The 14,705-nt window shown below is 49.3% G+C and overlaps 9 protein-coding genes across 9 annotated transcripts; 5 read left to right on the top strand and 4 right to left on the bottom strand.

Annotated features, from left to right (window-relative positions):
- Window positions 1-42: 42 nt before the first annotated feature.
- On the bottom strand, window positions 43-1,880 carry VTP21DRAFT_11171 (uncharacterized protein; the record flags this gene model as incomplete). Its single annotated transcript, XM_069390588.1, has 3 exons — window positions 43-1,192; window positions 1,279-1,513; window positions 1,583-1,880. The coding sequence occupies 3 exons, from the start codon at window positions 1,878-1,880 to the stop codon at window positions 43-45; spliced, it is 1,683 nt and encodes a 560-aa protein (XP_069252721.1).
- A 189-nt stretch (window positions 1,881-2,069) lies between these two features.
- Window positions 2,070-2,573, top strand: VTP21DRAFT_11170 (uncharacterized protein; the record flags this gene model as incomplete). The annotated part of the gene is made up of 1 exon (XM_069390587.1): window positions 2,070-2,573. One exon carries the CDS (start codon window positions 2,070-2,072, stop codon window positions 2,571-2,573), a length of 504 nt encoding a protein of 167 aa, XP_069252720.1.
- A 466-nt stretch (window positions 2,574-3,039) lies between these two features.
- Window positions 3,040-3,318, bottom strand: VTP21DRAFT_11169 (uncharacterized protein; the record flags this gene model as incomplete). Its single annotated transcript, XM_069390585.1, has 1 exon — window positions 3,040-3,318. The coding sequence occupies one exon, from the start codon at window positions 3,316-3,318 to the stop codon at window positions 3,040-3,042; it is 279 nt and encodes a 92-aa protein (XP_069252719.1).
- Window positions 3,319-3,358: 40 nt separating this feature from the next.
- VTP21DRAFT_11168 (uncharacterized protein) lies at window positions 3,359-3,979 on the bottom strand (the record flags this gene model as incomplete). Its single annotated transcript, XM_069390584.1, has 2 exons — window positions 3,359-3,542; window positions 3,606-3,979. 2 exons carry the CDS (start codon window positions 3,977-3,979, stop codon window positions 3,359-3,361), a joined length of 558 nt encoding a protein of 185 aa, XP_069252718.1.
- A 467-nt stretch (window positions 3,980-4,446) lies between these two features.
- On the top strand, window positions 4,447-5,730 carry VTP21DRAFT_11167 (uncharacterized protein; the record flags this gene model as incomplete). The annotated part of the gene is made up of 6 exons (XM_069390583.1): window positions 4,447-4,476; window positions 4,553-4,616; window positions 4,691-4,877; window positions 4,939-5,137; window positions 5,237-5,585; window positions 5,660-5,730. The coding sequence occupies 6 exons, from the start codon at window positions 4,447-4,449 to the stop codon at window positions 5,728-5,730; spliced, it is 900 nt and encodes a 299-aa protein (XP_069252717.1).
- A 170-nt stretch (window positions 5,731-5,900) lies between these two features.
- Window positions 5,901-6,684, bottom strand: VTP21DRAFT_11166 (60S ribosomal protein uL24; the record flags this gene model as incomplete). Its single annotated transcript, XM_069390582.1, has 5 exons — window positions 5,901-5,903; window positions 5,979-6,124; window positions 6,195-6,336; window positions 6,408-6,520; window positions 6,669-6,684. 5 exons carry the CDS (start codon window positions 6,682-6,684, stop codon window positions 5,901-5,903), a joined length of 420 nt encoding a protein of 139 aa, XP_069252716.1.
- An 809-nt stretch (window positions 6,685-7,493) lies between these two features.
- On the top strand, window positions 7,494-8,503 carry VTP21DRAFT_11165 (uncharacterized protein; the record flags this gene model as incomplete). Its single annotated transcript, XM_069390581.1, has 2 exons — window positions 7,494-7,771; window positions 7,837-8,503. The coding sequence occupies 2 exons, from the start codon at window positions 7,494-7,496 to the stop codon at window positions 8,501-8,503; spliced, it is 945 nt and encodes a 314-aa protein (XP_069252715.1).
- Window positions 8,504-9,015: 512 nt separating this feature from the next.
- On the top strand, window positions 9,016-9,815 carry VTP21DRAFT_11164 (uncharacterized protein; the record flags this gene model as incomplete). The annotated part of the gene is made up of 6 exons (XM_069390580.1): window positions 9,016-9,042; window positions 9,107-9,221; window positions 9,290-9,421; window positions 9,501-9,641; window positions 9,706-9,732; window positions 9,811-9,815. 6 exons carry the CDS (start codon window positions 9,016-9,018, stop codon window positions 9,813-9,815), a joined length of 447 nt encoding a protein of 148 aa, XP_069252714.1.
- A 772-nt stretch (window positions 9,816-10,587) lies between these two features.
- On the top strand, window positions 10,588-13,963 carry VTP21DRAFT_11163 (uncharacterized protein; the record flags this gene model as incomplete). The annotated part of the gene is made up of 11 exons (XM_069390579.1): window positions 10,588-10,618; window positions 10,688-10,832; window positions 10,898-11,062; window positions 11,140-11,361; window positions 11,430-11,577; window positions 11,645-11,790; window positions 11,860-11,977; window positions 12,042-12,326; window positions 12,400-13,068; window positions 13,132-13,312; window positions 13,380-13,963. 11 exons carry the CDS (start codon window positions 10,588-10,590, stop codon window positions 13,961-13,963), a joined length of 2,694 nt encoding a protein of 897 aa, XP_069252713.1.
- Between the last annotated feature and the right edge of the window lie 742 nt (window positions 13,964-14,705).

The following is a 14,705-nucleotide window of genomic DNA, read 5'->3' as shown; positions in this document are numbered from 1 at the left end:
GAAGCCGGGCAAGTCGGCCGTGAGGTTGGAGCGAGGCCCCTCTTAGGCGGCGCAGGGTTGTACCTGCAGCTGCTCCTCCGTCCACACCGGCCTCACCTCCTGGCCCTGGACGCCCACATTGGCGCGACCGCCCTCCAAGCGCCAGTCGCTCACCTTCTTCAGGCTGTTGCGCTTCCAGATGTCCACCAGAGCGTCCACCAGCTGGTCCATCATCTCGGGGGTGTGTCCCGGGGTGGGCGTGATGCGCAGGCGCTCCTCGCCCCGGGCCACCGTGGGATAGTTGATGGCCTGCACGTAGATGTTGTGGTCGTGCAAGAGCTGGTCCGAGGCAAATCGGCACACCTCGGCCTCCCCGACCAGGACGGGCACGATGTGGGACGGCCCCGGGACCACGGGGATGTCAAGGTCCGCCAGACGCTGCTTCAACTCGCGGGTGTTGAGCTGCTGCATGCGGCGCTCCACCTGCGACTCTTTCAGATATCGAACCGAGGTGAGCGCACCGGCCACCACCGATGGCGGCAGCGAGGTGGTGAAGATAAAGCCGGGCGCGTAGGAGCGAATCATGTCGACAAGCGAGGCGGAGGCAGCGATGTACCCGCCGACCACACCGTAGGCCTTTCCAAGCGTGCCCGTCACAATGTCGACCATGTCCAGGGCGGAGCCCGGCTTGGGCAGCGGACAAGCCGCATTCATCTCATAGTCCAAGTGTTCAGCAACACCCGCCCCCCGGGGGCCGTACATTCCCACCGCATGCACCTCATCCAAGAAGGTGATGGCACCATACTTCTTAGCCAGCTGGCATATTTCTCGGATCGGCCCCACGGAGCCGCACATCGAATAGACCGACTCGAAGGCGATAATCTTGGGGACGTGCAGATCCACCGACTGGAGAAGCTGCTCCAAGTGCTCCAGATCGTTGTGCCGGAAGATCATTTTGCGAGCCCCCGAGTGGCGAATCCCCTGGATCATGGAGGCGTGGTTGGAGGCGTCGGAAAATATCACACATCCGGGAAGTTTCGAGGCCAGGGTGCTGAGGGTGGCGTCGTTGGCCACGTAGCAAGAGCTGAAAACGAGCGCGGACTCCTTGCGGTGAAGGCTAGCAAGCTCACGTTCCAAATTTAAGTGAAGGGCGGCATTGCCGGCAATGTTTCGTGTCCCACCAGCGCCAGCACCATAGCGATCGAGCGTTTTCCTGTGATGCAGACGCAAAGAGAAGGTCAGCCATCGGGAGGGGGAGGAGGATGGGGATGATCGCACATCCATCCAAAAGCAACTCACTTCATCGAATCGACCACCATCGGATGACGCCCCATGCCCAAGTAGTCGTTGCTGCACCACACGGTGACACGATCCTTCTCGTTGACCGTGTGCGCACGGGGAAACTCCTGGGCAAGCCGGTTGATATTGTTGAAGTAGCGATAGCTCTTGTCCTTGTGCTTCTTCTCGATCTCTTCGTTGTAGAAGGCCTCATAGTCGAATGTCGACGATGCTTTGGCTTGATGCGCAGGGCAAGCTATTGGAATGTCAATTAATTAAGTGTACATGGCCTATCATCATTCCTGATAAACTGCTAGATGATTACCCTCGACCGCCTTCGTCCCCAGCACAGGTTGCATGAATGGGGAGGATTCGTTGACAGCGGCAGCATTGACCCGGGAGGAGACGGGTTTCGCCGCCCGCGAGGTGGTGGAGACATGAGCGCACTGGCGGGCAACGAGGGCCTTGTGCATCACGGGGCATCGTTCTGCGGCCGAGAGGAGCGCATTGGTCATGCCACTCTCGCCCATGGCGGGCTTCGTCGAGAGGCTTCTCAGAGTGGAGACCGAGGTCTTATTGAGGAAAGGGCAAGCCTTGGTAAAATGGTTGAGAGCAGTCAACATCTTTCAGTGATGGAAAAAAAATCCAAAAGAGTAAGGAAAATAAAGAAAGTCCAAGGAAAATTTATGTTTACGAGACCCCCCTCCCGTTTATAGAATTTTCATTGGTGAGCATAAGGAAATCCACTTTCAAAATTTCACGAGGAGTAATTTCGCTTAGTATCCTCGGATATCAAATTTGCCTTGACTCAAATGACTCAGAGTGTGTGTCAAACGGAAGATGCCCAGAGGAATCCTCGCCAGCATTTGCTCTTCTTGAAAAGACGGGATCTTCTCCCTTTTTCAGCTCTCTTCATACCGAATCCAGAAGCCACAGCCCAACTGCCCGTCCTGCGCCTCGGAGTCGTATTCCGCCTCCCATCCCTCCCTCTCCTCCCAGCTCTACGATCAAGCTCGGCCCACCGCGGCACCTATAGACCTGCTTGTTCTCGCCCAATTTCCCCCTCCTTCTCTGGCTTCCCTATGACTTTCGCCGCCCCCCCCCCCTCCCCTTCAACTTTGCCCTCCACAGATTTCTGGGATTTCCTTAGTCTTAGTTTCAGAGATTCTCGGGTTAAATTCACTATTCTAAAGGTCGGTCTATTGCCTTGTCAGGTAAAACAAGACGGAATTCTTCTATATCTGTCGATGGCCTTGAGAAACGAGTCGGTGGACCTGGCTGTGGCAGGGCTTGTTGAACCAGACGTCTCTAAATGAAAGCCTGGATGGGCAAATTCGGCAATGACTCAACTATATCCCGGAGCAAGCAGAACCTTACTTGGGACGGCCAGGCATGACATTTCAGGCTCTGCATCTCTCCGTCCTGGGCAATGTCGAATGCTGATTCCTATTTTCAGCGCTTGTTTGCATTGGTCTGAACACTGCACGCAACTGTGGTTTGGGAGGACGGTTCATGCAAGGGGCAGCAAACATATTACGGCATAAGTGCCTGACAAACTATGACAAAGAGGACAGGGATCGGAACGCCGGACCATTGCTAGTAGGCAGGCCGCTATTCTGAAAGGTCTTAGATGGGCTTTTCCGCAAAATCATAATTTACTCATCTTAGGTTGGTGCCGTCATGCATGGAATGCGGCTATACTACTCAAGATTTCATCGTGGAGCAAGCATGGATAAATAAGTAAGTCAAGGGGTTTATTTTTTTTTATTTGAAGACGATGCTTTAGAGACAGTCAGAGTGGAACGTCATAAGTGGGGGGGAAAATAAGGGCCTGGTCGAATATAAACGTATTAAGGAGGAGAAAAGAAGGCATATGTTAAGTTGCGTAAATAGAGAATATAAAATAGAAATAGAGATAGATATAGAAATAGAAATAAAATAGTTTCTGGAAAATATCTTGATATATAAGTAGAGAATTATGTGAACGACCATTAATGAAATAGGTAAAAGAGAATAAGCATAGTATATATATAAGCTTAAACGTGCAAGAGTCGTAGACATTTTGGGGGGAGTGATATTCTACACGGCCGAGACGGATTGTCTAGAAATGACTGAAGAAGAACACCGCAGCGCTCAAAAACACCACAAACCCGATATTGATGCCGGAGGAAGCCGAATCGCTCTGAGCAAAGATACCCGATGGCTTAGTGGAGGTTGGATTATTGGCGGGGTTGACGCTGCTGGGGGTTCCCATGCCAATGGTGCTAGTGCTAGTGCGATTGTATCTAAAAAACAAGATGTCGGAATCAGCCCCATTGTGTGCTTAACATTAATGAAGGGATATTTACTTTTTCGGCTCGGTTGCAGTGCAGTTGGCTCTAGCATGGCACTGTGCCACACAGGTGGCATCAGCTATTTTGCATCCACGAATACAGTCCTCGCGATCTGTCGTGCATATGAAGTAGGGAATCGTTTGAGTGTATTGCGAAGAATTCGGCGCGAGGCCGTTGCTGCAGATGCAGTGGTACGCGAGAGTCTTGTCATCGCAGTTATTGGCTTGCGTCGTCAGGCCATTCTCATAGCAAATGTTCTCGCACGATGCTTTTTGATGAGTGCACCAGGTCGGGAACAGAGCGCGAGTGGAATTATCCACGGTATTGATGTCGAAGGCATACGCAAAAGTAAACAAAGATGAAATAAGGAGAGCAACAATGGGCCGCATGGTCTATTTTTAAGGGATATGGGGAAATAGAGGTATAGATGTATTAGATGAGTGTGTAGTTATTACAGATGATGCGAGATGATCTCTAAAGTCGATGGAGGGGCCGATAGGGGAGGAAGAAAGAGAGGGAGAGAAGCGATCCAGCAGATGAACTAAAACTCTCGTTACATGAGATAATGGACATAAGAAGCGCAAGCTTTTTTACCTTATTATTTTTAACTGGCCAATCAGAGGCCGTCTGGTAAATGCATCGATTAGATTCGCCTTCCGCTTTGGCAGTCATGGAATGCTCGAGCGGAAGGCGAATAGGGACTTGATTTGCATCTCCTGGGCAGTCACAGAGCACTCCTTGTGAGTCAGCGTTGGTCTTGAGTTTATATATATATATATATATCTATAGACCGTGGCCAAATAAAGGCACCCATTTGCAAGATTTGGACTCTTCGCCTGCGGTTGTGAAGGACGCGATGGTGACTGAACATATCAAAGTCTCCCAGGTAATTCCTCGTTGAGTGATGGCTGGGCCCATGAGGTTTTTGTGCCGTTTCTCATGATGCTTTGGCCCTCTGCTAGCTCTATATCTATCCAATTAAATCGTGCCGAGGTGTGCCTCAGACCTCACTCACCATCAACCAATGTGATTAAGCGTTTTTCCATCGACCATGTTGCCTTTGGATTGTTTTTTAATATCTCCAAATATTTCCGATGTAGATGGTTTCAAATATGATAGGCAATGGGCTATTATAACTTCTGATATGAACAAGCTCTCGCAACGCGAGTCTCCGAGGATGGTGCTTATCACCCCCAACATACACGAAGACCCCAATCACCCAACGGGAGGCACACTCACTCTTACAGCTCCTGGAATGGAAGAATTGGAACTTCCCCTGGTTCCAACGTAAGTAGGCCGTCGCCTCCACGGTCAAAAATTTTTTTTCACTACTTCTTTAATTTGCCAGACAAGCCATCGTACAACGTAAGGTGGTGGTGCAAGTGTGGGCGGATAAGGTCGATGCCTATGACATGGGCGATGCAGCTGCCGAGTGGTTAAGCCGGTTCCTCGGAAAAGAGGTCAGGCTCGTGCACAAGTCTTTGGAGGGTATCCGTAAGGTGGAGCATCATACTCCGAGTGAGCAAGAGCTAGGGTTCCAGGCACAGGTAATACTGCTTGCTTGCGCGTGGCCAAGAACGAAAATCCTGGCCAACAAGCCAATCCACTCAACCCTGCCAATCCGCTTTCTCTTTTGTTTTGTATAGTCTGCGTTTCAAGACTATTTCCCCATGCTTCTGATCTCCGAGGCATCTCTCGAAGATCTCAACTCTCGGCTTGAGACGCCCGTTCACATTCTACACTTCCGCCCCAATGTGGTGGTGAGCGGATGCTCTCCCTTCTCCGAAGACACCTGGCTAAGCTTTACCATTGGAGGTGTGGAGTACCATGTCGCTTGCAGATGCACACGCTGCACCATCCCCAACGTCAATCATGAGACCGGCGAGCCCCACCCTAAGCACCAGCCGCAGAGGACCCTTCAGGGATACAGGCGGGTGGATAAGGGGGCGCCTTACACCGCCTGCTTTGGAATGAACTGTGTCATGAAGACAACCTGTAAGCTCTGGAATTTCTTCGGTTACTAGATGCATAGACAGATGGATGGGACACTAACCGATATTTGGTCCTAGCCGGATCCGTGTCGATTGGAGACGAGCTCACCGTGCTTGCCACAGGAGAGCACTTGCGAAAAATTAAATAAATGACAGGTATTCGTTGGCTAATATTCTTCTTTTCGACTAATGTGCATTAGTATTGGAATTTAATATTCGAATGGAACCAAGTTGGTATGTTTAAAAGAATAAAAATATTTATTTATATTGTTTTTTGTTTTCCTCAGCAAAACGATATCAAAAAGCACGCCTAGGTCATTTACTAGATAATGGCAATGCATTGAATATTAGAAACATTCTGGTTCCTCCTCTCACCCCCTACATTATATACACATACCTCTTGCATGGCATCCTCTGCCTTCTCCTTGCCCTTGGAGGAAGCGGACCGGTCCTTTCGCTCCAGGAGGCTCTTGCGATCCTTGTCGACCTTGAGCTTGGTCACGACCACCTTGGAGGGGTGGATGCCAATGGGGACGGTGGAGCCTAGCATATTTAGATAATATCGCCTAGTGAGTCAATGGCCAACGCAAAATGAGGACATCGGGCCTCCTACCGTTGACTTTCTCGCGGTTCAAGCGCTCAATGTGGACGATCCACTTCTTACGATACACCTGTACAACCTTGCCCTCACGACCCTTATACGAGCCGCGCACCACCATGACCTCATCGTCCTTGCGGATGGGGATGGAGCGAGCCTGGATTGATCCATTAGAGACATTAGTGATCGGCGCAGAGCGTTTGATCGCGAGCTGAGGTAGGAACTTACATGGTACTTCTCGCGCAGCTCCTTGGAGAGCGAAGCGCTCATAATCTTGCGGCGGATATTAGAGGGGGCCGAGAAGTGAGCTTTCCGGCTCTTACGGCGCGACGAGCTGACATCTACAGATTGGAGATTAAAAGCATGAGCATCGAGATGTTTGCCAATGAACGGAAATGCCTTGGTTGATAGCGATCTGGGCTCACAGAAGCCATCCAACCCGACATTTCTCGACCTGTCATCCATCCATCCATCCAGGAGAGCACGCACCTTTGCTGAACTTCATGGCTAACCGCTATCTGCTATGGCGAGGAGAGAGGGATGTGCCGGATTCGAAGAGGAAGTTCATCTTGCTAGGCCCGCCGACTTGCTCTAGTACCGAGAATGCAGACTTGCTGCGCCTCGCCCTCGTATCCTCGAAATTGACGTTTGACGTCGGGAGTATTTTTTCCCCGGCCGAGAGGGGGGGGGCGGGGTGGAGGGAAAAGCGCAGGATCAGATTACCTTGGCCAATCCTCCACACTCGATCCCCATGAAAACCCTGAAAGAAGGGTAAAGAACGGCCGGCATCGAGAGAAGTCCTCGCTTTCTCAAATGCCGGCTCCTCGCCTCGCCCATGATTCGACGCTGCATGTGACGCAACGCTTGTGCGGGTTATCAGAGACAGAAATCCCTCGTCAGGCCGACGCTTCGGCCGGGTTTCCAAAACAGGCGGGTGAGCAAACATGACCAAGGGCCGGCCTTGCGGGCGTGACTGCACGCCGCGGAAGTTTTATCGCGTGCCCAATTTCCCTTTCTCGGGCGGCCGCTTGCTGGTCCGCGGCCTTGCACATGCACCCATCTCCGGCCGAAACCGTCGAGGGGGAGGCGACGAAGCGTGAACAAAAATAGCGCAAGCACTGGTCCACACCAACGGAGGCTTGCAAGCTTCGCAAAAGGCCGTCCCCTTTTCGGCCTCAGGCCAATTTTTCTCTCACGACAGAGACACAAACGAGGATAGTCGGAGATGAATTGGACTGGTGCATGGGATTCCTGTCGGTAAACAATTTCGCCTGCCTCTCTTGCTGCTTTCGCTTGCTCCTCGCTCTCTCGCCAATGGCTCCATCCTCCAACTTCTCGCCCGCCGTCGCCGCCGCCTCCATGGCCCCCCTCAATCCCTCCGCCCAGCCCGCCTTCCACGTCTACGACTCGTCGGCCGCCTCCTCGCGCCAATCCTCATTAGAGCCCGAATCGGGCGAAGACGTCGATCCCTCGCAGCAGCCTCTGTTCCTCAACTTCTCGTCCAACCAGCCGTCGTCCGCCATCAAGAAGACGGGCGGCCGGAAGGCTAAGCAGTCGACGTACAAGGTCAACGGGGTCAACATTCTCAACAGGTAGGCTCCCCCCCCATTCATGCCCTCATGTCAAGGCCTGTGTTGACATTGGCTGTGGATTTTAGGAACGATGTCGACAGCAAAACTGCCATCGAACGCATTCTTCGCCGCCGCGAGAATCACAATGTGGTCGAGCGCCGTCGCCGCGATAATATCAACAACACCATCCTCGAAATCTCGGAGCTGGTCTGCCCCTCTTCCTCCTCCTCCTCCTCGGACCAAAAGCAGCGGCCCAACAAAGGCACCGTATTGCGGCTGGCTGCCGACTACATCCGCGAGCTCCAACGCGAGAATGCTCTGCTGCGCCAAGAACTCATGCGCCGGCAATTGGGAGGCCCGTCGCACGCCAGCTTACGCATGAACCTCCCCGGAGAAGGGCCTCGGTTCCAGCAACAGCCAATGCCGTTACCGCCTGGTTCCTTTGCATTAGGGTCCATGTCGATGCCCAACTCGCCTCGCATGGAATATACGAACGTGGGGAGCACCCGCGGAGGGATTGCATCGACCCCCTCGTCGCCCAAGAACTTCACCCCGCTTTCCAACCCTCAGCCACAACCGGGCCAGCAGGAAATCGAGGAGCTGCGGTTACCGCCCATCGTGCTCCCCCCTGCCACCGCCGTCGCTCTGACCGACGGCATTAAAAAATCAATCGGCGGCTCGGCCCTCTGGTCGGTGAACCGCGAGGGCAGGCCATTAAGCGGCGGACGCCCCGGAATGCCCCATATTGCATAGAGCATTGCATTTCCTAGAATAGTTCAGCACCAATAGTTCAGCATAGATTTCTAGATTAATCCAGAAATGATCATTTTTTATTGTTTAGATGTATATAAAAAACCCTAGAAAAATACTCTTCTTTCCATATCTTCCTATTCTAACGAATCTTTCCTTATTCCCCCCCCCCCCTAAGAGCATTAATTTTCCTTTCTATATTTCTTGTACGTATTATTTATATCTATATATTCGCGCTTTTGCCAATAGAGTTTTTGGTTATGAACAAGAAACTTGTCAATTCAAGCTTTTTCCCGATGTCTGCCCTCAACCTCCCGCTTGAATCGTGGCCCAAGTCTGAGGATTTCTTCTCCTTGACTCCTCCTTTTCATCCTTCTAGTATTTTCTCTATTAGACCGGTAACTATCTATCTCCCTCCCTCCTCCCATTCCAGAGAGATCTTGGGTGTGGTTTCGTTGGATCTTGCTGAATTCTATTTCATTTGTTAATATCCAGTAGCCTACGATTACCAGATCATGGCCCTGCCCAAGCGTATAGTAAAGGTGGGTGACCTAGCCATTTTCTGCTCTTCATTCTCACACTAACCTCATTCCTAATGATGAGTAGGAGACTGAGCGGCTCTTGGCCGAACCGGCTCCCGGCATCAGCGCAACACCACACGAAGATAACTTGAGGTATTTTGATGTCGTCATGGCGGGACCGAGCCAGTCTCCCTTTGAGGGTACGCTTTAAGATTCCTCTCTCTGTATTACATCGACGTGATGGATGATTCTGTCTGCCTCATTCTAGGTGGTATTTTCAAGCTGGAGCTCTTTCTTCCTGAGGAATACCCGATGGCTCCGCCAAAGGTCCGCTTTTTGACCAAGATTTATCACCCCAACATCGATAAACTCGGGAGGATCTGTTTGGATATTTTGAAAGGTAATGGAAGAGGGGAACGACGGCGCTTGATGTTCTTGATGCTAAATTCATTGACATGGCCGTGCATTCCAAATTTTAGACAAGTGGTCCCCTGCTCTTCAGATCCGCACGGTGCTGCTCTCTATCCAGGCACTGCTCTCTGCACCAAACCCAGACGATCCTCTCGCCAACGACGTGGCACAGCACTGGAAGGAGAATGAAAAGGCCGCAATCGCCACGGGTATGTATTTTGTTGCCTTTCGTTCAAGAGGATCTTCTACCTAACCCTCTCTGCTTTTGGATAGCCCACGATTGGACGAAGAAATATGCAAGTAAGTGCCGGGCTTGACTTTGAACTCCATTGAACCCGTTCCCCCGAGTGTATGCTAAAACATTTTCTATGCTTGTAGTGTGATCAGCAGCCTCTTCCTCTTCACTCATTCTTAACTTCCTTGTATTTCACGTTAATCTGGTTTTGCCTTGCTTGGGTTTCCAAATCTCTAGTTTATACAGTTTTTTATATACACTTGGGGGCCATATGTTTCCCTTTGGAGATTTTTTTTTCTTTTAAATGTCTTCCTTTTTTTTTCTTCTCTTTAAGTTTACACGAAAGGTGGAAGTAGAAAAGAAATTAAACGACTTTGCCTACATCTCTGTTTGAGCATCCTGGGCTTAATTTTACTAGTAATCCCATGGTATGACCGCTGTTCAGAATATTAAGAAAGGCCATGATGCTGAGCATATAGTTTTAACTTCAAACAAAGGATAGACGATGGAATCGACCTTTTCTAAGGACTAACCCGGAACGGCGCTTGGTCAAACTGTCATTCACTTGTAAAATACTATAGTTCATTAAATGGGGCCTCTTGATACATAGCATCTCAACAAAGCCAAGTTTCGAGTTAAATACAATAATAGGTGCACCCCAAAACGCATTTCTGTCGATCCCGATCGATTTCACCAGCTCCGTATTAACCTCCATCAAGTGAACAGGGTATGGACACATGAACCTACGCTTCTGTTGGCCTGATTTCGCACAGCCGGTGGTGAGGAGGGAGAGATCGACGCATTTTGAAGGATCTTTCTCGGTGACTGTTTGTCATGACTGTGCATTTCTCTAGTAAACAAAATTTTCTTGCAAGGTATTTTGACTTTGGATCCCATCTATTCATTATATATAATTCATAATGGGTAAAAGAGACAAGAAAACAGCCAAAGGTAAACCATGATGCCTTATTGCATGCCCGCTTGTGTGCCATGGGATCCTAACCTTCTTCCGATGACTAGGGCGTTTGGATAAATACTATCATTTGGCTAAGGAACAGGGCTATCGTGCCCGTTCGGCCTTTAAGCTGATCCAACTTAACAAAAAATATAACTTTTTGGAGCGAGCACGATGCTTGATTGATTTGTGTGCTGCGCCAGGAGGATGGTAATTCCACTTGCTGAAGGTGTGATGGAGAGAAATGGACTAATATGAGTCTTTGATACTACTAGGCTGCAGGTTGCTCAAAAGTACATGCCCGTGTCCAGTTTAATTGTGGGTGTGGATTTGGCCGCCATCAAACCGATTCCAAATGTCATCACTATGCAGGAAGATATTACAACGGATAAATGTCGAGCACAGCTTCGTGGACACTTGAAACACTGGAAGGCTGATGTGTATGATTCCGGATTCTCTTATTATTTCTTTAGTTTGCCCATGGCTAAGGTGATCTTCTTTTGTTTTCTTTTTCCAGAGTTCTTCACGACGGTGCCCCAAACGTCGGTACAGCTTGGGTTCAAGATGCATATTCCCAGTCAGAACTTGTGCTTATGTCGCTAAAGCTTGCCGTCGAATTCCTGAACAAGGGCGGAACCTTCGTCACCAAAGTATTTCGTTCTAAAGACTACAACAAATTAATATGGGTTTTCAACCAATTGTTCACAAAAGTCGAGGCAACCAAACCCCCCTCCTCCAGGTAACTTGACCTGCTCTAGATGCGTTTTCTGCCTCTTGGGGTGAGCTTACATGGTATTCTGCTGACAGAAACGTTTCCGCAGAAATTTTTGTGGTATGCAAAGACTTCCTTGCGCCTAAAAAAATCGACCCCCGCTTCCTGGATCCCAAGGCTGTGTTCTCCGAAATCGATCTTTCCCAGTCAAGCAACAAGCAGATTGATATTTTCCACCCTGAGGTTGGTCCTTAATTCTCTCGCATTTCGGAAGTTGTTATTCTTAGCTCACACCCTCTCTGCCTCATAGAAAAAACGAAGACAGCGTGATGGATATGACGATGGTGACTACATCCTTTTCAAATCCGTGCCGGCCTCTGAGTTTATTCGATCGGATGACCCCATCTCGATCCTGTCGACTGTGAACAAAATAAGTTTCGATGGGGAAGATAAAGAGTGAGTATTTTTTTTTTCTGGAAGGGGAGATGAGGCCAAGTTTCGATTTTTAACCGATGCCGTTTCTAGATATCTTTCCATGAGCTGTATGGACGACGAAATCAAAGCGTGCTGTGAAGATTTAAAGGTGCTTGGTAAGAAGGATTTCCGTAACTTGCTAAGATGGCGGCAAGCAGCTCGCAAAGCGGTAAGCCATTTCCTATGGGCTATCGGTCGATATTGTGTTATTAATCGAGTTGATGCATGCACAGGTGGGTCTGGATGAGAAGAAGAAGGTGTCTAAGGAGGAACCTGAGGAAAAACCCGAGGAGGAAGGAGAGAAGTCAGATGAGGATGCTGTCTACGAGGAGCTCGACTCCCTCGCCAAGAGCGAAGAGGCCCGTCTGAGACGCGCGCGCCGAAAAGCCAACGAAAAACGGCAGAAACAAGTTTTGCGTATGCAGCTCAATATGATTGCCCCCACCGACATCGCTCTAGATCAGGCAAGCAATGGCGATGGTGAGGTATTCTCTTTGAAAAAGATTGAAAAAGATGGGGTATGTCCGAGCCTTATTTGCCTCTTAACTTTGATGTAAGTTTAATCTTATTGAATCTTGTTGGGCCATTCAGGCACTTAGCAAACTGCGCAAAGGCGACATGTCCCTTACGGACTCCATCCTCGATGAGCTTGAGGAGGACGAGGATGGCGATATCCATCTAGATACCGGTAAAAAATCGCGTCTGTCCAATACCCGAAAGAGTCAAGACCCACACGAAGAGGAATTTGAAGACGATGACGATGACGAGGATAATACAGACCGCCTTGAGTCGCAGCTGGATGAGATGTACGAGCAGTACAAGGAGCGCCAAGCGGAACGAGACGCCAAGTATCGTGTAAAGAAAATGCGAAATGAAGAAGGGGAGTGGACGGGAATTGCTTCTGACTCAGAGGAGGAAGACGATGCGAATGAGGCAAGAAAAGAAGATGGTGACAGCACAAGTGAGAGCGACAGTGAGAGCGAGGAGGAAAATGGCAAGAAGCGCGTGAGATTTGCAGATGACAGCAAGGGGAGAAAAGAGAAGAAAGGCTCCCTGTTAAGGAGCTTGGAGCAAGGGGACGAAGATAAGCCCAGAAAAGGGGAGCTGAGCAAGAAAGCAGCACTATGGTTTGATCAACCCCTCTTTAAGAGCTTGGAGGAGGATGAAGAGGAAGAGGAAGAGGAAGAGGAAGAGGGGGCGGAAGAGGAGGACGAAGTGGATATGGTAGAACTAGAGGATGAGGAGAATGCCAAACCAGAGGTAGCTTTCATCTTATCAAGCAAAGCGGATAGCAACTTGTGGCTTACATGTTTCATTCATTAGGCAAATGGGGCTAGTACCCGGAAGCGGAAGGCTGAGGAGGAAGCAGACGAAGCTGTGGATGGATCTGACGACGAGGACAGTGACGATTTTGAGGTGGTGGCGGCTGGAGAAAGTGAAGATGAAGATGCCGACATGTGGGAGGATGACATGCAGGACGGGGTTAAAAAGTCAAGGGATAACAGTAAGCATTCCTGCATCTCTTATTTTTTTTTTTCTCGTCCATCCACTGACTGCTATTTCTGCCTTAGACATTGGGCTTATCACTGCGGAGGCTATGACCCTTGCACAGCAGCTCGTCAATAGGCAAAAGAGTAAATCCGACCTCTTGGACGACGGCTTCAACAAACGCACCTTCAACGATTCGCACTCTCTACCTGAATGGTTCCTCGATGACGAAAAGAAACACAATACACCCAATCTTCCAGTGACAAAGGAGGCAGTTCAAGCTTTGCGCGAACGACTTAAAGCCATTGATGCTCGCCCAATCAAGAAGATTGCCGAGGCAAAGGCCAGGAAGAAGGCAAAGGCTGCGCAGCAGTTGGCGAAGTTGCAGAAAAAGGCCTCGGCCATTGCCGAGACATCCGATATGACGGAGCGGGAAAAATCCCAGTCTATCGCGAAGCTGATGAGCAAGGCAGTAGGCAAACAGCGGAAGCCTGCCCAGCTTGTCGTGGCCAGGGGAGGAAATCGGGGTATTCAAGGCCGGCCAAAGGGTGTCAAGGGACGTTACAAGATGGTGGATCCAAGGATGAAGAAGGAGCTGCGGGCCGTGAAGCGAAGCGAGAGCAAGAGCAAGGGCAAAGGCAAGCGGAAAAAGCAGAAGACCGGCTAAATTTCCTGCCTGTTCATCTCCGCTCTACCATCTCACCCTATAAAAATAATATGGATTTCCCTTCTATTGCCTTCTTTTTTCCTCTCATTCTCATTTTTCCTTTGTACGTAGATTTTATTTTTATTTTATTTCGCGTATATCAACCAGCTCCTTTATCGTCGCATATTCCCCTGTGAAATTTAGGACAGTGACAAACTGAGAGTTAAATTCTTGATTTTTAAAACCTATCCTCCCAGCTATGTAGCTTGGCTCTAACTTTGCTACAGTGCAGACGAAGACGAATTCATTACATTCAGTTCTATCGATCACAGAAAGGCAAAACTTTTAAAAAAATCACCACAGTTTACAAATACCGGTATATTAATGTATTTCAATATACTGGAGAGAACTCCTCTCAAATCAACGGGCATCCGATCTTTCTTGATTAAACAGGGGACCACTTTCCCGAGATTTCATTCTACTACTGCCACTGGAAAAGCAATCAGCTTGTTGGTTAACACTTGCAAAACAACATGTATTGCTTGCGTTTCGTACAAGTGCGCAATTTTCTGTCACTTGAAAACGGCAGTTTGCTTGTATAACTTAGGTGGGGACTTTTTTTTACCGATTTTGAAGTTTTTATATAACTACTCTAAGCTTCGACAATGAGAAACGAAAATAGAAATATGCTTAAAGTAAGTGAAAGGCAAAAAAAAATATTAAAAAGCAGGCAATTTTTTTTTGATCAATCAATGGAAATTTT

This window comes from Calcarisporiella thermophila, assembly GCF_041956535.1.
Source record: "Calcarisporiella thermophila strain CBS 279.70 unplaced genomic scaffold VTP21scaffold_8, whole genome shotgun sequence".
Lineage (NCBI taxonomy): Eukaryota > Fungi > Calcarisporiellomycota > Calcarisporiellomycetes > Calcarisporiellales > Calcarisporiellaceae > Calcarisporiella > Calcarisporiella thermophila.
The sequence above is the reverse complement of the archived record's forward strand: the minus strand, read 5'-3'. Positions and strand labels throughout refer to the sequence as shown.